Consider the following 22,408-nt stretch of genomic DNA (forward strand, 5'->3'; position numbering starts at 1 on the left):
GTCTGGGGGTAAACCCTTAAACAACTTTAAACTTTTTGCGGAAAGATCTTTCCGTTTGCCATCCGTCCAAGCCGGCTGTTGTTCCTGGGGGAACTTCGCGTTCATCGACTTGGACTCTTAAGGTGCAGATGGTCGTGGCTCTTCGGAAAGAATCCTTCGTTAACCGCCCGCCCAAGTTGACAGTGGTTCCCGGGGGAACTCTCCATTCATCAACTTGGACTTTCGAGGCGCAGACGGCAGTGGTTCTTCGGAAAGAACTCTCCGTTCACCGTCCGGCCAAGTTGACAGTGGTTCCCTGGGGAACTCTCCGTTCATCAACTTGGACTTTTGAGGCGCGGACGACAGTGGTTCTTCGGAAAGAACTCTCCGTTCACCGTTCGGCCAAGTTGACAATGGTTCCCTGGGGAACTCTCCGTTCATTAACTTGGACTTTTGAGACACGGACGACAGTGGTTCTTCGGAAAGAACTCTCCGTTCACCGTCCGACCAAGTTGACAGTGGTTCCCTGGAGAACTCTCCGTTCATCAACTTGGACTTTCCTTTTATTTGAGATTTAATCTTGGGAGAAAACGGACGTCCTGTCATTGAATTAATAGTTTGAAAAATGAAAATACAACAGCATAATTCAACTGAAATAAAATTTCAAGTGCGTAGCGTTCCAAGTGTTTGGAATAGGTCGTCCGTCCGCGTTTTGTAGTCTATACGCTCCATTTCCGAGTGCTTCGATCACCCGGAAAGGTCCATCCCATTTTGCTGCCAACTTGTCGTGCATGGCCACTCGGCGAGCTTCTCCAGCCTTCCTCCATACCAATTCGCCTTCCTGAAAGCTCCTCGGCCGCACCTTAGAGTTGTATTTTCTTTTAACCATGCGCTTGCATGCTTCGGCTCTTAAAGTCGCCCGGTCTCGACGCTCGTCCAGAGAATCCAGCTCAATCCTTAGCTCCTGGCCATTCAGCTGTAGGTCTTCGATCTGCCGTCGTAACGATGGCTCCCCCAGTTCAACCGGCAACATGGCATCAGTGCCATATGTCAAGTTAAAGGGAGTCTCCCCGGTTGTCCCGTGAGGCGTGCATCGATAAGCCCACGGGACTTCGGGTAGCTCGTCGACCCACACCCCCTTTCTTTCTCCCAATCGCCACTTCAGTTCGGCGACTACAGTCTTGTTCACTACTTCTACTTAACCGTTCGTCTGGGGGTGTTCTACAGAGCAGGTGACGTGTTTAATCCCGAACCCCTTAAAGAACTCGGCCAACTTTTTATCGATGAACTGTCGGCCGTTATCCGTGATGACGGTTAGTGGAAGGCCGAAGCGACATACCAGCCTCCAACAGAATTCTTGGACCTGGGCGACCGTTATGGTCGCGAGGGGTTCGGCCTCCACCCACTTAGTGAAGTAGTCCACGGCTACCAGGAGGAACTTCTTCTGGGCCCGGCCTATGGGGAACGGCCCTACGATGTCCATTCCCCATTGGGCGAACGGCCATGGCGACACGATTGTATGCAAAGGGTGAGGGTGCAGGTGAGTGTTATTGGCGTGCGCTTGGCAGCTGAGGCATCTTTGGACGAACGTCTTCGTATCTGCTTCCATGGTCGGCCAATAGTACCTTACTCTTGTTACTCGGGCCTTTAGAGCCCGCCATCCTGTGTGAAAACCACAGATGCCATTGTGGAGTTCATCCATGACATAGCGCGCTTCTTCCTTCCCAAGGCACTTAAGAAGGGGGATGGAGAACCCCCTCCTGTACAAGTTGTCTCCCACCAGTAGGTATCGTGCAATCCTTTTTGCTTCGCTGGGTTTGACGGGCCGTCCGTCGTCCTGCCGAGACATTATTTCTCTGATTTTGGATCGCCAGTCTTCCTCCTCGGTAGATACCGCCAGACAGTCGATTGAAGGTTGAAACAGCATTTGCCGTACGATAGTCGTTAGTTGCCCCTTTTCTTTTCCTGAGCTGAGTTTGGATAACATATCCGTCCGGGTATTTTCTTTCCTCGGGATGTGCTGGATGTCGATCTGGTCGAACCCCCTTGCCAACTCCTTTGCGCGATGGAAGTATCGCATCAATTGTTCTTCCTTCACCTAGAAGTCACCGTTCATCTGGCCGACGACCAGTTGGGAGTCCGTCCGACAAGTGATTCTGTTTGCCCCCATGTCTCTTGCCAACTCTAGGTCGGCCACCAGGGCTTCTTATTCCGCTTGATTATTGGAGACCTTGAACTTAAATATCAAGGAGTGCTCCAATAGGAATCCGTTGGAGCCTTCCAACACGACGTCGGTCCCGCTGACTAATCTACCGGACGCCCCATCCACGTACAAATTCCATTCGTCACGGCTGGCGGGAGGTAGCTCGGCCGCGAAGTCGGCTAGGTGCTGGCCCTTGACTGACCCTCTTGGTTCGTAGCGCAGGCCGAACTCGGACAGTTCTACTGCCCATGCCACCATGCGTCCCGCCAGGTCTGGTTTCCTTAGGATTTTTGAGATGGGGAAATCAGTTCTGACGACGACCTGGTGGCTTTGGAAATATGGCCGGAGGCGCCTTGACGCGTTTAATAAAGCAAGCGTTACCTTTTCCACTTGCTGATAACGAGTTTCTGCGTCCAGGAGTATGCGGCTGACAAAGTACACCAGCCTTGGTTGAGGTCGTTCCTGTGTTAACACGGCGCTGACTGCCGATTCTTATACGCCCAGGAAGACATGCAGGTCCTCCCCCGGCACCGGACGGTTCATTACGGGTGTGTTAAGCAGGATGGTTTTGACATCCTGAAAAGCTTGTTCGCACTCGGCATCCCATACCGAGCCAGCTCCCTTCTTCATCTTCCGTAGGACGGGTCTGACTCGTTCGGCTAACTTTGGAATGAACCGGGACAATGCGGTGAGCCGTCCAACGAGTCTCTGCACTTCTTTAAGGGTGGCCGGGCTCTGCATCTGCTGTACCGCCTCACACTTGTCGTGATTAGCTTCAATTCCTCTAGACGTAAGCATGAAGCCCAAGAATTTCCCGACCGCTACCCTGAATGTACATTTGGCCGGGTTCAAGCGCATCCCGAATTTTCTAACTTGGTGAAAAACTTCCTCCAAGTCCCTTATGTGGCCACCACCGTCCACCGATCGGACGACCATGTCGTCCACATATACATCCATGCATTTGCCAATTTGTTCCCGGAAGATCCGGTCCATTAATCGCTGGTAAGTAGCCCCGGCGTTCTTTAGGCCAAAGGGCATCACCTCGTAGCAGAAGTGTGCCCTCTTAATGATGAAGGTCGTCTTCTCCCGGTCAGGCCCATACATTGGTATCTGGTTATACCCAGAATACGCGTCCAGGAAGCTTAGCATCCGGTGTCCGGAGGCGCCGTCCACCAACGCGTCTATGCTGGGTAGGGGATGAGAGTCTTTCGGGCAGGCTTTGTTTAGATCAGTGTAATCCGTGCACATGCGCCACTTCCCGCTAGTCTTTTTTACCATTACCACGTTGGCCAGCCAAGTGGTGTAGGTGACTTATCTAATAAAGCCTGCCTCCTTCAGTTTTGCTATCTCCTCCTTGACAGCTTTCCTTTTCTCCTCTCCCATCCCTTGCTTCTTTTGTGCCACCGGACGGGCCTCTTTGAACAGTGCCAGTTTGTGAGACATGACCGATGGGTGAATCCCCGGCATGTCGACCGCCGTCCATGCGAACAGGTCCCTGTTCTTCCACAGGAACGACCTAAGTTCTTTTTCCACTCCGGGCTCCAATCCCCTCGCCATGGTAGTCGTTTGGGTGGGTTCCCTCCCTATTAGGATCGGTTGGGTCTCTCCCATAGGTTCCAGCCGGTCTTCCGTGTTTGTCCTCGGGTCGAGATCGGCCATGGCAACTTCGGAGCCGGTCGCCCTCCTCTTCCCTTGGTGGGTGTACAGCTTCAGACCGACAGCATAACATTCCCGGGCTGTCTTCTGATCTGCCCGGACCGTGCATATGGTTCCCTTTTCGGAGGGATACTTCATCGTGAGGTGGGGTGTGGATACGATTGCCCCGAAAGCGTTCAGACATGGTCGGTCGAGCAACACATTGTACGAGGTGTTGGCTTTGACCAGAAAATATCGGACCCTCTTTTCTTCGCTGGATCGCCCGGTCCCCAGCCTTGTCCTTAACTCCACATAACCATGGGTGTCCACTCTCTCTCCCGCGAAGCCTACGATTTGGTCGTTGTAAGGGACGATGAGATCCTCCGAGATATCCATCTGCTGGAAAGTTTTCCAGTAGAGGATATTTACTGAACTCCCCTGATCCACTAAGACCTTGCTGACACCGTAGCGGGCGATCTTAGCCGTTATCACCATTGGATCATCTTGGTCAGGATCGGGCGCGTGGAAGTCTTCATCCAAAAAGGTGATGGGCGGCATTGTGCGACGAGGTTTGTTCACCAAATGAACGGACTACAAAGCCTGAATATGTCGCTTTCGCACGGACGAAGACGACCCTCCTCCTGCGAAGCCTCCGGAGATGGTGTTAATGTGACCCCGCAGAGGACGCTCGCGGCTTCTGCTGTGACTCCTGCTCCGTCGCCGCTCCGATCGTGGTCGTTCGGCCCGATCGTTTCTAGACTTGTTTGGTCTGTAAGCTTGCCGGGGAGCCGCACGCTCCGTAGGCGCCTGAGGACGTTCCACCCGAACGTATTTCTTGAGTTGTCCTGCCCGGATCAACTATTCAATTTTGTCCTTCAGGGTCACACACTCCTCGGTGGTGTGACCCATATTCTTGTGGTAGGCACAGTGTTTACTTTCGTCCGCTCTGGAGGGAGTAGGTCGCTTCACAGGTTCGGGGAGTAAATCCGCGCTTAACGCCCCCCGTAGGATCTTCTCCCGGGAGGCGTTCAGGGGGGTATATTGTTGAAAACGGGGTCCTCGGCGTGGTTCCTTTTGCCTGTTGCCGCCCAGTTTTCCCACCGAATTGTCGGGCTTCCCCCCGTCCGCCTTCTCGCCCCTAAGCTCCTGGCTTTCTTTCTTGTAGGACAATTTCATCTCCTCAACCCTTATCTCGTCCGCCGCGCGTTCCCTCAGCTCCTCCATAGTCTTAGGGGCCTGCCGGCAGATGCTGTCTTTGAACGGTCCGGGCTTGAGGGCGGGCAGGATGTAATGGAGGGCGAGCACTGGGCTTAATGCCTTCACTCGCTGGACGGTTTTCTGATACCGGTCCATGAACGCTCTCAGCGTTTCTTCTTTACCCTACTTCAGGGTGACCAACTCAAACACGGTCAAGTCCTGCGTGTTGTTGGTCGCAAATTGCCGGATAAACAGTTGCTTTAGGCCAGCGAAGTCCTCTATGAAATTGGAAGGCAGGGTGTTGAACCATTCGAGGGCTTCGTCCTCCAAGGACAACGAGAACGCTCGGCACCAGATGGCATCGTTGCCTGTTCTTAACGCCATCGCGTTTGAGAAAGTCTTGATGTGGCCCTCGGGATCGGTGGTCCCGTCATACATTTTAAACTGCGGGGCAATAAATTACTTCGAAATCTGAACATCCATGATGTTCTAGGCAAAGGGGAGCAATAACGTGGACGAAGGCTCGGGCTTCACCACCATCCGCCGGTCCTCCGTGGCGCTTTCCGCGTGCACGAATTTGGCCTTACTCCCTTCGGCCTCGGTTTCTGTTGGCCTCAAGGTTTTGTCGCGTTCGGTATCGTATTCCGAACGTTCCTCCGCAGCGGCCTTCCCCTTCTCCTTCGCCCGCTCGTCCCCGTCTCTCCCGGCGATCTCCCGGGCTATCCGGGCTTCACAATCGGCCTTTACCGCCGCCAGTTCGTCTTCATGACGTTGCTGCATCTCGTCCATCTTTTGTTCTAGAACTCTGATCATCTCAATCAGGTCATCCATGCTCATATTTCTTGTGGTCACCATTGGGTTTTTAAAGTCACACGGCCCCACGGTGGACGCCAAATGTTTCGGATGTGAAGGGCTGTGTTCGTCCAATGTCTCCACGTCCTCCTCTGCTCATACTTCGTGCTTCCGGTCCTCTGTACTCACTCCTCAATTTCCTCCTTAGACCGCGGGTGGGAGACCTGCGAAAGATTCTCCGATGCCAAAGTCAGTTGAGAGCAATGGCGTTTTTCTATCGAACAGTAATAAATGTGCAGTAAATGCAACCTATCTACCACTCACCTTGGATCTGTATTTATAGTTTTTGCTATGGGCTTGTGATTAGTGAAAAGTTAATCACGGCCCAATTCAGCCCAATAGCTTTTAACCACTACTTACCTTAAGCTAAGTTGATTAGTGACGCGACCGACCGGTCTCACGGGACTTAGCCTCATGACAGGCCGACCCTTATAGGCATAACTGGCTGGTCCGCGGCATGGCCGACCGGCTTCACGTGAGTTGCTTTTCCCCTGGGTGTCAAGTGGTAAGGTTGCATGATTGTGGGCGCACGGACGTCCGACCTACTGTGCCCAACCCTTCCTGACAGTAAGCAGAAGGATAGCTCCTTGGGTCTCATGTGGTGATATAGACGTCCAATCCGTTTGGTAGTCCAATGTGATAACGTAGACGTCCGTCCTGTATGGCGTCCGGTCCCTACTGGTACAATATTAATTTGTCATCTCTACTTCTAACAACGCTATAAGAGTTAAAAATGTTTTATTATTATTACTTATTATTATTATATAAAGAAAATTAAGTTACTTTACATATAAATTTAACAAGTATTATTGGGGATATAAATATAATTAAATAAGCAACTAATTCATAAAGATCATAAAAATATTTAGTTATTTTTAATTAATAATAAGATACAATAAAATTTTATTCTAAAAATATCTTTAGTACTAAATGAATAAAGTGTCGGTGTCTTTACTTTTTATAGAGGAATGAATACTTAATAATATAATAGAAAGGAAAAATAATGCATCTAAATTTAAAATATATAGCAATAATTTTTAAACAGGATGTTAAAAAAAATAAAGTATCTAAAAGTCATTGCTGCTTATAGAAGTTTGCTACCAAACTCATTCCTTTTCAAGATAAGTTCTTCTAGAATTCCCTTTAACGATTATTCCTCTCTTTCAAATCTCTTTATCTGTTTTCAATATCTTTTATATTTAAACCAAAGATATGAGATTGAATAAAAGAAAATACTAGAAGTCACCCAAAATATTGGGATCCTGCCAATTTCTAATAGGATAATAAACAATGTTATACATTTTTGGTACAAACTATAAACACAATTATCAATATATGTTTTTTTTAAATAATATTGTTTATAACTTGGTTTTGGTCGGCTATTGTATATTACTTAATAATGTTTAGAATAATATGGTGTTTCATTTCCAATAATGACAACTAATTTTGACTTAACTTGGTCCCTAAAAATTTACTTGTATAGGTAATTGATAAAGCATTCAATTTATGATAAATTATAGTTGTATTAATATGAAATCCACTAACTTTGCACAATTAACAAATTTAGGAACTATATTATTATTTGATGATTAAACAACTGTTTTAAAAAATAAAATAGTATTTTCTTTCAATACACTTGAAAAGAAAAAGGAAGTAAAATGAACCATAAAAGACAAAAACATAAAGCTTGGTAAATATTAACTAATGATTAACCTGATAAAATAATTTTAAAAAAATTAAGATCATTAATATGATAAGAACGTCTCCGTCAATAAATACGTCTTCCATCATCAAATCTTTGAAATTCAGAAAACTTCTCTCCATCGTATTCTATCACATAGTTAAATCATATATGCTTTGAAAACAAGAGGTCGGCGACACAAATAGTTATTATCATTACTTGATCTAAGAAAAGAAAAAAAATTAAGTCATTATCTGGTTTGTCATGTTAGATATCTATTTCAAAATATTCATTTAAAAAAAATGTGAATGCTTATAATATTTGTATATATTAAAAAAAATTATAAACCTTTAAAATAAAAAAAATTATAAAAAATAATATAAATTAAATTAAATTAAATTAAATTAAATTATATAAATATTTAAAATAATATAAATTTTATATAAATTAAATTTTAATTTTAATTAAGTTTACTTAATAAAATACAAATCAAAATATAATTCAAGTTCTTTTATAAATAATTAATATCTATTATTACGGAATATTATAATATTTTTATCTATTTATTTATAACCGGTTATTAAATTGTCTATTACTTATCAATACCTGTTGGAAATAATTTATCATTAAATACTTGGAAACAAAGATATTTTTTTCATCTTACCAATAAAATAAAAATAGATGATAACTTAATTACGTAGCTTTTACAACAATTATTTCAAGATGTTATCATTAAGATATCTAATTATTCATCATCCTTTTTCATAATCGTTTCGTTAGGAATTTTTGAGATCGAGACATTAATATTTCCAACGTGACTTTAACGCTTGAGTTATGTGTTTCGCTTGTTTGTTTTCAGTCTGAGCCACTCGATTGCCTTTAGTATTGGTCGTTCGGTGGACTTCAATATTGACCGAGGGAGGAGGTACCTACAAAAGCACTTCGATACTCAAGTTAGGCGTCTGTTGAAGGAGTTTTTGCTCACAAATTAATGTTTTGCATTTACTGTAATTGAATATTGTGAACTCAGTAGAACGTGAATGGAACGTACCTGACTATTGACCCTGACCTTATATTTAGAATTTACCTCATGGACCCTAAACTAACACAGGCCCAATAAAATATAAACAAACTTACTTAAAATTCGGTCGGTTTCTTATAAACAACATATCTAATATCTTTAATTAGATATTTTAGATTTGGTGTTGACCGAATGATTAATAATTAGTAACCGTTCGGTAAACATTATATCCGATACATGCCCCCAAGTCTGAGTTAATCGTTCGGCTTTTAACTATGATTAACTATAGGACTTATGAGCTTGAAAGAGGTCAGATGGTTTGTGCGTAGGATGTTGTCACCTGTAGTGAAGAGGAAAAACAATTCGAATCCGCATGTGGTTAGAAAAATGTAGTCAACCAATTAACATTAAATAATTTGGGTTATGAAGCCGGATGGTCGAATGTTTGAACACTTGAGGCCATGGAAGGCCGAGATGTTGAGGCCGAATTGCCGAATACATGTGAGGCCGAATGGCCGAATACCTGAGAAGCCGAAGGGCTGAATACTTAAGAGTGAGCCTTCATCTGAGGACTGTCTTTACCGTTCGGTTTATAGTCATGGGGGACTGTATTTTCCGCTCGGTTTATAGTCCATGGGGGACTGTCTTTACGGCTCGGTTTATACTCCATGAGGGACTGTCTCTATCGCTCGGTTTATAGTCCATGGGGACTGTCTTTTCCGTTCAGTTTATAGTCCATGGGGGACTGTCTTCACCGCTCGATTTATAGTCCATGGGAGACTGTCTTTACCGCTCGGTTTATAGTCCATGGGAGACTGTCTTTTTCGTTCGGTTTATAGTCCATGGGGGACTGTCTTTACTGCTCGGGTGATAGTCCATGGGGGACTGTCTTCAGCGCTCGGGTAATAGTCCATGGGGGACTGTCTTCAGCACTCGGGTAATAGTCCATGAGGGACTGTCTTTCACTGCTCGGTTTTGAACCTAGGAGTTCGTTTTGGAACGTTGCCTGAGTTTTGTAGATGACCCGAACGGTTGACTCCGGATTGACAAATGCGACGTGTGCATGATCTTGTCATATGCCCTATAAGGCCGATTGGCTGAATACTTGTGAGGCCGAATGGTCGAATTCCTATAAGGCCGAATGAATGACTACTTGTAAGGCCAAATGGCTGAATACCTGTGAGGGCGAATGATCGAATGCTTGAACACCTGAGGCCATGGAAGGTCGAACGGTTGAGAAAGTTCGTCATCGAGCGGTAAGCTCTCTTTTGATTAGGTGGCTTATGTGTCGGGTCCTATCACCGCCCTCCAACCGAATGACGCGGTGGATGACACGGGGGCTGGACCGAACGACATAGATGTCGCAGAGGTTGGACCGGATTGCGTGATGAATTACTACACTTGAAAATTTATTAGTAGGTAGAAGTAGCTGTAAAAGCTGCAATGTCATTATTAAACAAGAAAGGTAATATAGAAATTGTCAAGTTACTACTTTAAGAAAGCAACAAGATCTGCCAATTAAATGGATTTGATAAAAATTTGAATCTTGTGAAACAGATGAAAATAAGGGTTGAAGCGAGTCAATAGAAGAGATCCATGTATTTGAATACTTATCTTATTAATGAAATTTCATGTTGAGATGATCACCCATGTGGTGTAGCTTTAGCTTTGCTTAAAGTTCCTGGTGTTGATCCATAGTGATGTTGAGACCGAACGTTCGTCTTGGTTCCTTGCAGTTTCAATGAGATGCCGCTCGGCTCCACGGTGGACGCCAAAATTTTTCGATAGGGATTTTTTGGGACGAGACACTAACCTTTCCAACGTGACTTTGACGTTTGAGTTGTGTGCTCCGCTTGTCTGCTTCCAATCTGGGCCACTCGATTGCCTTCAGTATTGGTTGTTCGGTGGACTTCAATCTTGACCAGGGAGGAGGTACTTGCAAAGGCACTTCGACGCTTGAGTTAGGCGTCTGTTGAAGGAGCTTTTGCTTACAAATGAATATTTTGTATTTACTGTAATTGAATATTGCTTACAAATGAATATTTTGTATTTACTGTATGTACTGTAATTGGTCCTGACCTTATATTTATAATTTACCTCATGAACTCTAAACTGACACAAACTCAATAAAATATAAACAAACTTATCTTAAAATTCGATTGATTTCTCGTAAACAGCATATTCAATATCTTTAACTAGATATTTTAGATTTAGTTTTCAACTGTTAATAATTAGTAACAGTTCAATAAACACTATATCTGATACAATAATACATAAATATTAATACATAAATATTAAACTTCAACATTATATTACATAGATTACTAATGGAAATGACGATTATCCGTATCCTCTTTCATATTTGTACACAACTCAATATCTCTGTACTCTCTCTCTCAATTTTCTTTCCCAAACTCTTTGTTTATTGAAAAGGTCGCTTTCTCCAATTATAAAAATATCTCTTACATCAAACATTTAAAAATTACAAGTGATACTTGTCACATTAAAAGTATTTTATATAAAAATGTTAAAAATAAATTAATTTAAATATTTATGTGAAATGATTTGATGTAAAAATAAAATATCTTTATATTATATATATATATATATATAAGTTGTAATTAATTTTAATTATTAATTTAGTTTCAAATAAGAAAAAAATCAAATTGGTCCAATTTTTTTAAAAAACTAAATTAAATTAAAATTATAAATATCTGGATTAAATTGAAAACAAACAAACAATATCATGTGGTAGTAAAAATCACATGTGATTCTCTTAATGTAATGTGACATGGTTTAACGTTTGATAATTTTTTTTTAAATTTAAAAGAAACTGAAAATTTTTAGTTTGTTTTAAAAAGTTAAATTAAATTAAATTTATAAATATGTAGACTAAATTAAAAACAAACAATGTTATGTGGTAATAACAATTACATGTGGTCATGTGACACAATTAACATGTGATAATTTTTTTTTAATTTTAAAAAGTTGAAAATTTCATCAATTGATACGTGGTATGTACAAATACAACGTTAACATTAATATATCAGAAAATATCAAATTGAATATTTAAAAAAATACAATGACTAAATTAAATAAGAAAAACTAAAGTAACGAAATTGAATGGAGCAAAGAAATACGATGTCCAAACTTATAATTAAGCCAATATAATAATGATAAAAGTGTCGCAAGGCATGGCATCAAGTGAACGTGAACATTACTTAAAGAAATTAATTAATAAAGAATGGTTTAATTAGAAAGATATTGTTGAAGAAAATCTGAAGTTACCTTATGTATCTTTTACAAGGACTGAAAATTCAAGATACAACAACTTGATCTCATCATTGGAAGCAAAGCAATAAAAACAAGATGAACATAAAAAATTTCATATTGGTCTTGCTGTCTAATATTGTAATTAGAATGCAGTTATGGCTCTAAGAGATTATGAGTGGATACTTGCAAAGAAATAAGTGGGTCTACCTAAAAGTGTTATTTGAAAAAGATAATGTATAATAAACAAAGCTTTTGATGCATCACTTTCAGCCAAATAATACAACTTTTAAATGAAGAAAATTTCTTACATTCTTCACCATATATGGCTAAATGCCCAATAATACCCTTTTCCAACTCTAGCCACTTTGTACAATAATAATATTTTGTTTTGTTGTATAAGGTTAATAATGTCTCAATAAGTTGGAAACAAGAATTTCTTTTTAGCAATCCACCCTTTTTGCACAATAATTACTCCTTGAAGATTTTCTTTTACTATTATTTTTCTAAAGAAAAAAATATAATTGGCAAAGTTGGAGCACAAGGTGTGTCCTCTTACTCTATTGATCTAACTCTCTAATCCTTTGAGACCTTGCATTAAAACTACACCAGACTAATAGACTACTGTGTCTGAGTAATGGCTTTTTGGAGTCTATAGTTTCTTTACTTTGTATAAACTATTAGAATCTGAATAGAAATTTTAAAAAAATATTCTTTAACACACTTAAATCTTTTATATTCATTTGACATTATCTTTTCTTACTTCTTATTTTTTTTTCTTACTTGAAAAAATACGAAAATTTATAGTGTGAGATGAATGTAAAAATGTATTATGGTATTATTATTCAGGAATTTAAGTCTCACATTGTGACACCCGGGCACTGATGAGGGCGGAGAGTGATCGCCGGTGCAAGAGACACGAAGTGTAAGGAGTACAAATAAGGAGCGGCTCCTAGCAGGTTTCCAGTGGAAGGGACATATGAATGAATCGAACATACACCGGAATGAGAGGGATCTATAGACTGTATAGGTATGGGACTATACAGTTGAAGGATAGCTTAAAGGGATTGATTCGGCTACTCATATCACCAAAATACATTTGTTTTTCGATAGCCTAACTTAAAAGAACTTCATGGTTAAGTGTACTTAGTCTGGAGTAATTTAGGGATGGCTGATTTTCTGGAAAGTTTTCCCGAAAAGTGTGCGAGTAAGTTGCCTGGACATTACACACATTATATAGAAATATAAGAGTGAAACATTATATAAGAATAAAAATCCATTGTTCTATTGTTTGAAGAGTTAGATTGAGAATTAAGATGTTATTGGTGCTATGTTTCTATAATGAATCTCTCCCTCAATAAAAACTCAACATAAACTTGGTATATCTTATGTTACTTGAAATGGTTGACAGTGCAGAAGATGTTTCATTGAGTCAGCATGAAATTTTTTAGGAATTGAAGTCTTAAAGTTAGCCGTTTTTCTACTTCTTCTTTTACTTCAGTAGCTGCACCATCAATATAAGTGCAGATTAGGATACCAATTGGCCTTCTGTGTTCAGTTTTTATTTTGAATATAAGTGCTTGTTTGATCGGGTGTGTGAAGTCTCAGATCCATGTTTATGATATTAAAAATGAAAACTATTAAGAGTAATTTCAGCTTAAAACAGTTTCTGTATTAGATAAAAAACGCTGTTCTAAATTTTACTTATAATTTACTTTCACTGTAAGAACATGTAAACATAAACTACAACATCAAAACCAGTTTTATTAATAATCTGCTTTATCCAATCTTCATCAAAACACACATAAGTAAAATTATATGTTGATTGCAACATTTAGAAGACAAAGGGTATGACAGCCTTAACACTCTTAGGAAAATCTTCAAACTTGGAAACATACCATTTCCTAGTGGAGTAACTCCTACCCAGCAAGTACAAATTAGTGCCTATAGCGAAAGAGAATGCATATAGTGTCTGAGAAATGAAGAAGATTCCATAAAACACAGTGATCTCAAAGAGGTAATGGGGGCAGATCACAAGCCCAAAAAGGCCACCCTTTGGAATCTTGTACTCCTTTTCACCCTCTCCCCTCAAGTTGGATAGAAGGTAGTGGTGGTAGAAGTTGCCAATGATGGCTATCACAAAAACCACAATGCCAGGATACAATAGATTCATTGGTGGCTCTGGAAGGCCATTTGTAAGGTGTTGAGCATAGGTCATGGTTGCTGCTGATAGGAAATAACTGAGAGTGATGGGGATTGCAGATTCAAGAGTCATGCCTCCACTATATTTGTGAATAAACAGAACCTACACATCAACAAACATTCTTACTTCAGCTGAAATCCAGTAAAAGAACAAGTTTGTGATCCAATCAATTAATTGTTGCAAGATAAAATGATATAGATTATGCTGGATTGATTGATAAAAAGTCAAAGTTGGAAAAGAGAAAATGATATAGATTGAGACAATTACGTTTTTGATAATGAATGATATCATACAGAAGTAATACAGACAGAAAACACAATGAAAATGAAATAAAAGAGAAAGGGAATAAACATCTGTTTATTGATTTCTATTGGTTTTGAATTGGAATCTAATATGGTGTTAGAATCTATAGTTTATCTTGACAGTTGTTTGTTAAGCTAATTTTAGTCTTTAATTCAAAATCTTAAAACAATAATTTATAGATCTTGATTATTACTAAGCACCAAGACGAACTACCAGCTGTGGTACTTAGATAAATCTTTTCAGATAACTCGTTAGAAAGATATAATACCGATAAAATTTGAATCCAATCAACGTAAAAAATTGACAGAAAATCTTAAAATAATAGATTGAGATGTTTTCAATCTAAAGAATTTAACTTTTTCATCTTTACTCGATATGAGATTTAAACTTGTTCTTGAATTTCTAAGATCATTCTAAACTTCAAACCTTATATTATTGTTTTTATGCATGGTAGAAGAAAGAAAGTGTTACCTCAAAGACCCTCTTGAAGAAATGGAAAGTAACAGCAGATTGAAGGATGATGGACCTCAAACTTTGAGGAGGAAAGATCCAGAAGGATGCAAGGCCAGCAAGGAAAGCAGGAGTGTACAAGAGAAGCATGCCAGCTTTACTTGGCAACTTGATCTGCTTTTGTGCAGAGGGATTAGCATTCCAAAACTTAGAATAGTTCAAATGCTTCCCTCTAATTTCTGACAGGAAAGAAGTCACAAGTATCAGGAAGCTTATCACCGTCAACCCTGAAACCACCAGAGAAGATGGCGGTGGGAAAATGAAGCTCGACAAAACAGACATCACCATGGTGGCGTATGCTAATTCTATACCCTCTCTTCAGACCTTGTTTTTGTTTCTCGGACTCAGCTAAAGAAAATGTTTCATGGTTCACTTATATAGTTACATGTTGTGTTGCAATAATTACAGTGAGATCCACATCTATTGTATTTGTGATTAAAGCAAAACATAATCATGAATGGAATAAAGATTGGTATGCTAAGAAGGGTATCATATCTTATCTTACCCAACTTGCCAAACACGTGAAAATTATATTAGTAAATAATTTCTACGTGTTTTTTGAATTTTAAAATGTGTGTTGACTTAATGGCTTTTTAATAATTCAATTTGTTTAACTTTTTAATAAATAAATAATCTATCTCAATTTGCAATTTGATTTCCAAATTTAAAAAATGTATAAATATAATCTTCTTAATATAATTATATTAATTTTTTTACATGTTACATGCGTTATATATTAAAGTTTGAATTATTAACATCGTATTACACATTTTATATGTAAGTTTTGAATATATTTAATGAGTAAAAAATCAATGTAATTGATTTAAAAAATTTATATTAATTCATTTTTAAAATATGAGATTAAAATATATTAAAATTTGAGACAAACAGAAGACCAGGTGCTACTAAACTTATAGAAAAGAAGCTTGATAATTATACTAAGATACTATTGGAGTAGTATTTAAGAATAACTAAAATATACAATTATATATATATATATATATATATATATATATATATATATATATATATATATATATATATATATATATATACATACTTAAGTTCATAATAGGGTATCAAGACAGAACTATGCTTGGTCGAACGCTCAAGCACGGTATTTCGAAATGCAGACGCTCGTCCTTGACTAGGATTCTTCCCAAATGAAAGAATCCACTTCTAACTAAGTTTACTAGAAATACCGAACGGTCAAAGACCGTTCAGTAATGAACGTACTCTTTCATAGGGAAATTTCCTACCACAATCATTTATATTCCAACTCATTTCTTAACATATAGTTCATAACTTTATACATTCATATCATACTCACTTTCATATTTTATACCATCCAAACATAGAGATTTCATATATTTCATGCATCATAACATAACTCAACCATCTTTCATATTCAATCATCAAATCAACGAACGTTCATATAGCACATAATCATGTAAATTAAATTAATAAGCTTCCCTTACCTCTAGCGTGAACGATCGTCCTAGAGGCAGAAATATGGTTTGCCTGACTACAATTCCTTCTACCCTCAACGCTCAACGACTCTTCAAACCAGAATCAAACAACAGACCAAAATGGTTCAGAATGAGGCTATGAATTCATGCAACCAGAACTTGGTTTGCATGTGTCTGAGAACAAACGGCTAAGGACAAGAAGAACTTACCTGTTCAGAACTCAAAACTGATCGGTTCAAACTGAAGCTTGGGACGCTGGAAGTGCTTCTACAGTGCCTGAACGGAGATCGGAGTAGAGAAATGGTGAGTTTCGGTAGAGAGAAGGGAGAGCTTTTTAGAGAGAAGAAGGAGAAATGAAAGATCAGAGTTTTGGAGAAGAAGGTGCATGCAGAGAGAGTGTGACGTAGACTTCCAAAAACTCAGTTTTGCTTAAAACGAACGTCCGCTCATCTGCTGACACCTGCATTTCACTATCTGATTTTCGGATCATTGTTGCTTGACACCTAGCGTCCGTTCAGAGGGGTTTTTGGATGCGTTTTTAAAGGTTCTGACAGAAACAATCAAATCTCTTACACTATCTTACTCAAATGACTACTCCTTTCAGGAAGTTGACAAAAAAATAAAAATAAAGTATATTTTTAACGTAGATATCTCAAATGAGAAACTTACATGAAATAATTTTTTTTTGTTATGTAATATGTTTCATTTGCTATAAAGTAGTTATTATAAATTACAAATTAATGGATGAAATTAAAGGAGTATTTCAAATGTTTAAAATTAATTCTCTCAACCGAACAAACAATATGATGTTATGTAACATATTACTTTATTTATTTACATTTCTTTATATTTTGTTGGACCAAAATAGGTGATTGATTGAGATAGAACTCACTTCTATAGGTAAGAACAATGCTTGTAGAGGAGTGAGAGAAGCGTAGAAGTATTTGTGTAGAACCAAAACTCTTCGAAATGATGGAGAAAAACGAAAGAATCATTTCAGCGTACCTATGGGGTGCCTCAAGAAAACATGGGTGCACGAAGCAATGAACATCTTCTAGCTAGTGTAACTTAATTTTGTCATGAACTGAGTACACCAAAATAATTCTTTTATTTATATTAATTACTCTAGACTTTTATAGTTATTATTTGATAAAAATACATTTAAAAAAAAAGAAAAACAGTTTAGTAACGTGCTTACAAAAGCATTTTGTGCGTGGAAAATTCTTCATTAGAATAAATTATAAATCATTATCTATTTCATAATTTAATTAATAATTTTCATAGTTAGATATTGGACATTGATAAGTTTAAGGATTTTTCTCGACAATTTTTGTTTCCTATATTTTGGATTGTGTTCAATGCGCTTCAAACACTAAATAACAATTATTTAATGACATACGTTTAGTAATCAGAAGAATGCAATTAGCAATTAGTATTCAGTAAACAATCACATCTCCAGAATGTGTAAGTTCTCTGATTGAGGCTCCAAATGTTCAAAAAATATGTTGAAGCTTGTTGCTATCGTCCAATTTAAAATTATCCTCTCCACCCACAATTTAGGAGTTTCTATTGCATCGTTCTCTTCGCCAAAAACAACTTTTGAAATTGATAAAATTTCCATATCTTATGAATTTTTAAATGGTTGACAGTGCCGAATACGTTTTTTTGTTTCAACATGAAAATTAGAAAAGTTGAGGTATTTTCTAAAGTTACCAAATGACATTAGATAAAGTTAGGTACTTCTTTTCCTCTTTCAATATATTCACTACAAATAATCACCCTAAGTTACAATAACCGATTGAATCACCAAAATTCTGATATTGGTGAGTTACAGTTCCAAAAAACACAACCTACCACACATATAACTCAAGTAAAACTGGTTGTTCATATGCCAGTTTAGAAGACAAATGGGATGATAGCCTTAACATTCTTAGGGAAATCCTCAAACTTAGAAAGATACCATTTCCTAGTTGAATAACTCCTACCTAGCAAGTAGAATGTAGTGCCTAAAGAGAAACATAATCCATATAGTGTCTGAGAAATGAAGGTGATCCCATAAAACTGAATAATCTCGAAAAGGTAGTGGGGGCATATCACAATCCCAAACAAGCCACCCTTTGGAATCTTGTACTCCTTTTCACCCTTTGCCCTCAAATTGGACAGAAGGTAGTGGTGGTAGAAGTTGCCAATGATGCCAATCACAAACATCACAATGCCAGGATACAACAGATTGATTGGTGGTTCTGGAAGCCCTTGTGTTAAGTGTTGAGCATAGACCATAGTCGCAGCTGATAGGAAATAACTCAGAGAGATGGGGATTGCAGAATCAAGAAGCATGCCGCCACTATATTTGTGAATAAACAGAACCTACACATTAACAGCATTCTTAATTGAGCTGAAATCTAATAAAAGAACAAGCAAATCAGGCACCTTGGGTTGTTTAGTGTTATCAAAACAGAGCTTAGATTCTTTCTTACAAGTATTTGATGAAAGCCTTAAGAGTGCTCATTTCTATAAGTTCCATAAGACTGATTGTATAAAACAAATGATAAATTAAATTTGAAAAGTAGAAAAAATGAATGGCTTAAATTCAAATTGAAAAGTTCTCCTGAAATTGGTGTCATTTAGATTCAAATTGCAGATTGCATCATGGTGATCTGGCAGCCTCAACATTACTATCAAGCCATGATTGTGGATAGAATCAAACAAGAACAGCTCCAACACAGTTGAGCAAAACCCATCATTTAAAACTCATTTGCATCATAAGCAAGGCATTTAATTTCTTTTACACAATTCCTTTTATTCCAAATCCTGTGAATAAACATAATCTACACAGTTGAGTAAAAACTCTATTCACTTTTGTGTACTCTACAACTCCCAAAATAAATCATAGAGCAGCAACAAAACCATAAGCCCAGGTGCCAGAAACCAAAACTGAAAAGAAAAACTATTTCAGCACTCAAAACAAAATCCCCCAGTCATTTCCAGTCAAACATTGAACCAATATTCTTTGCCCGGGTTTCTAAAAAGGGTTTGTGAACCATGATTTTAGCTGCCGCCTCAAGTTTTTCGATCCATTGCAACTCCATTAACCATATTTCTTGCAACTTCAATTTCTTGCAATGACAAAGATCGCAAGGAAAATCTAGCCCCAACATTAAAACTTTGTTCTTTATTATCAAGTACATGATAGAACCCTTTTACAAGTTCCTAAGTTCCAAGGTTTCACGAGTTTTAAACACGATCTTTAATATTTCAGAAAACTACTGACAAATATAATGGACCCCAAACCAACCCTGCTAAATTCTATATATACTCCATCATCCTAACAAACTACCAAGACGGTTTTCCAAAATTAAATGGTAACCTAAACTGAAAAATCATTATAAAAAGGAAGAAAAAAAAAACAACTCTGTACCAAACACTCCTAAAATTCATTTCATCACAAACCATTAAAGCATGGTTTTAAATAGCACTCTAAAGTTAATTGCAACCGCAACATAAAGGTTTTTCTTACTCACAACCACAATTGTGACTGCATCAGTAACAATTTCACATAACGAAAGTAAAACATTCTCACAAAACCTAAAGCCATGATATTTAAAACCCAAGTAACTATTTTTTTCGTCCATACATATAATACAATATTAATTCCAAATTCCAAACCTATTAGGTATTTTTATTTTTTGTTGCGCATGGTAATTGGTAAGTAGCAGTGTGAAAACGTAACTACACAAGCATAAACTTAGTGTAACTCACCTCAAAGTCCCTCTTGAAGAAATGCAGGGTAACCGCAAATTGAAGGAGGGTGGATCTGAGACCTTCATGAGGAAAGATCCAGAAGGAAGCAAGGCCAGCAAGAAAAGCAGGAGTGTATAACAGAAGCATGCCAGCTTTACTTGACAACTTTGTCTGCTTTTCCGAAGAAGGGTTAACATTCCAAAACTTGGAATAGTTCAAATGCTTCCCTCTAATTTCTGACAAACCAGCATTTGCCAGTGAGACGAGGCTTATCACTGACATGGTAGAAACCACCAGAGAAGGAGGCGGCGGGAAAATGAAGCTCAGAAAGGTAGACATCACCATCGTGGAGGTGTGATAATGCTAAGCAGTGTTATGGTTTGTTTCTTTGACCTGTTGAAGGAGAAAAGTTGATGATGAAGCCATTTTATAGCCACATTTTGGGTCGAAGATAGTTGTAGTGGGATCCACACGTGGGCAAGGAAGTCATAAAAATAATAAATTTGATTAAAGTTAAAACACTCCTTTTTCATTTTTTTTTTCATTTGTTGAGTTTGGTTGTTCTTTTATCAATGGATAATGATATTTAACACTTCAAAAGTTTTTTTATTCCATTTAACATTACTTTTTATTATTTTTTATTATTTTTATTTTTTCTTTACAAATACAAAAATTCATATTATTTTATCTCATAAATGAATTCTCAAACGGTTGTTTTTAGTGTTTAATAATTTTTTTGTTTATTAAAACATTCACATTATCTCATAAATCCAAGTTTGCCAGATAAATAATTTTTGTATGCAATTTATATTGGAGATATTGTTAAGGTAATTCAATAGAGAATAGTTGTGCATTAACACATTCTTTTTAATCATTTTCTTAATTTATAATAAATTAAGATTTTAAAATTTAAAAGTTTTAAATCATCATAACTAATCTTAATTTATTGAAAGAGTTGTTTATTTTTCTTAAATTTTAGAAATCATAAAAAATCCTCTAATTTCTTCTTGTTCCGACACACCTATGTGTAGCATGAAAGCTAAAATGAAAAGCAATCATAAATCAACTTGTCCAGTCTTAAACGTGTGCCACGCGTGATGTATGAACAAATCCAAACCCAAATTTACTTCTTTGCGCAGTTCTCATTTGTTCATATTTAATTTTAAAACTTTATACTTCTCACAGGTGCTGATTATCTATATCCTCACGTGGCACTTGGTAGTTATTGCTTATTAATTAACATTCATAAATATATATATATATATATATATATATATATATTTAATTACAAAATTGGTTCTTATTTTTTGTGATTTTTTTTAAATAGATTTTTTAGTTATTTTTTTGTCATTTTTAATTATGAAAAATTGATGTAATTGAAATTGCTAAATATTTGTTATGAAAAATAGATGCAACTAGAATCCTATCGCTAAATATTTGTTGACATAGCACAATGAAGTGGTATAATTAAAATATATGACAAACTTAGGGCATTTTACGTGGAGTAGTAAAGTGAATTTTGATATTTTAAACATTAAAAAATTAATAAAATATAATTAAAATCAAATTTGGAATTTTTTTGAGGAAATTTGCATTTTGCGAAATTAGTGTTTACAAGTTCTATTATCTAAATTGAAATTGATTGAGTGAAATTTGGGGTTGTGATGGTTTCTGGTGCGAGACCTATGGTGGATGAAGAGATCTTGGTTTCTGGTTTTCTACAGGTTGTTCCCATGGCGACTGAATTGGAAACTCGCGATGGCTTCCACGATTTGGCTTCCGTGTTTTGGGGTTGCTGTTTCGCGTGAGAAGATGGAGGATGAGGCTAGTGAACTGTTAGTTAATTTGTGGTCAAACAAACCTGCATTTGTTTTTGTAGGTGTGGAGGTGTGAGATGTTGGGGAACTCGCGTAACCCTAAACCTGCACTGGTGTTTTATTCGCTCTAAACTTGTTCACCGTTGGATCGAGCTGATTTTTGGCAGTAGGTTCCAGACATATGGTTCTTCATTCTGACCGTTCGGATCGTCAATCGGAGGTCTAGATTGGGAGAAATCGGTCCCGCACCAGCAGCCTTGTTTTTGTGGAATTTTCATCTTCTTGGTTCTCATTTGTAAGCATTTGTGCTTATTTAAATTGGCTTATTGAACACATCATTTGGTGTTATTATTGGAGACTCTTTTGTACCCTATTACCCTTGCATTGAGGGGTTTTTCACGCTAAAAATTGTTGGTGTCTCTTTGTGCTTTGGATTCTATTTTTGTTCTATTTGTTTGGTGCTCCTCACAGATTCTCGCAAGAAGGGGGATTGAATTTCCGCTACGTTATTACTGTTTGATAAGTTG

The 22,408-nt window shown here is 38.0% G+C and overlaps 3 protein-coding genes across 3 annotated transcripts; all 3 read right to left on the minus strand.

Annotated features, from left to right (window-relative positions):
- Window positions 1-625: 625 nt before the first annotated feature.
- LOC108344276 (uncharacterized) lies at window positions 626-2,059 on the minus strand. Its single transcript, XM_017582740.1, has 2 exons — window positions 1,319-2,059; window positions 626-1,138 (listed from the first exon to the last, which is right to left on the minus strand). The coding sequence occupies exons 1-2, from the start codon at window positions 2,057-2,059 to the stop codon at window positions 626-628; spliced, it is 1,254 nt and encodes a 417-aa protein (XP_017438229.1).
- An 11,518-nt stretch (window positions 2,060-13,577) lies between these two features.
- LOC108345163 (steroid 5-alpha-reductase DET2) lies at window positions 13,578-15,325 on the minus strand. The gene is made up of 2 exons (XM_017583743.2): window positions 14,816-15,325; window positions 13,578-14,143 (listed from the first exon to the last, which is right to left on the minus strand). The coding sequence occupies exons 1-2, from the start codon at window positions 15,140-15,142 to the stop codon at window positions 13,673-13,675; spliced, it is 798 nt and encodes a 265-aa protein (XP_017439232.1). The 5' UTR covers window positions 15,143-15,325; the 3' UTR covers window positions 13,578-13,672.
- A 2,720-nt stretch (window positions 15,326-18,045) lies between these two features.
- Window positions 18,046-20,474, minus strand: LOC108344754 (uncharacterized). The gene is made up of 2 exons (XM_017583240.2): window positions 20,083-20,474; window positions 18,046-18,690 (listed from the first exon to the last, which is right to left on the minus strand). The coding sequence occupies exons 1-2, from the start codon at window positions 20,407-20,409 to the stop codon at window positions 18,220-18,222; spliced, it is 798 nt and encodes a 265-aa protein (XP_017438729.1). The 5' UTR covers window positions 20,410-20,474; the 3' UTR covers window positions 18,046-18,219.
- Window positions 20,475-22,408: the final 1,934 nt, after the last annotated feature.

The sequence above is a fragment of the Vigna angularis genome, chromosome 8, assembly GCF_016808095.1.
Source record: "Vigna angularis cultivar LongXiaoDou No.4 chromosome 8, ASM1680809v1, whole genome shotgun sequence".
In the NCBI taxonomy this organism is placed as follows: Eukaryota; Viridiplantae; Streptophyta; class Magnoliopsida; order Fabales; family Fabaceae; genus Vigna; species Vigna angularis.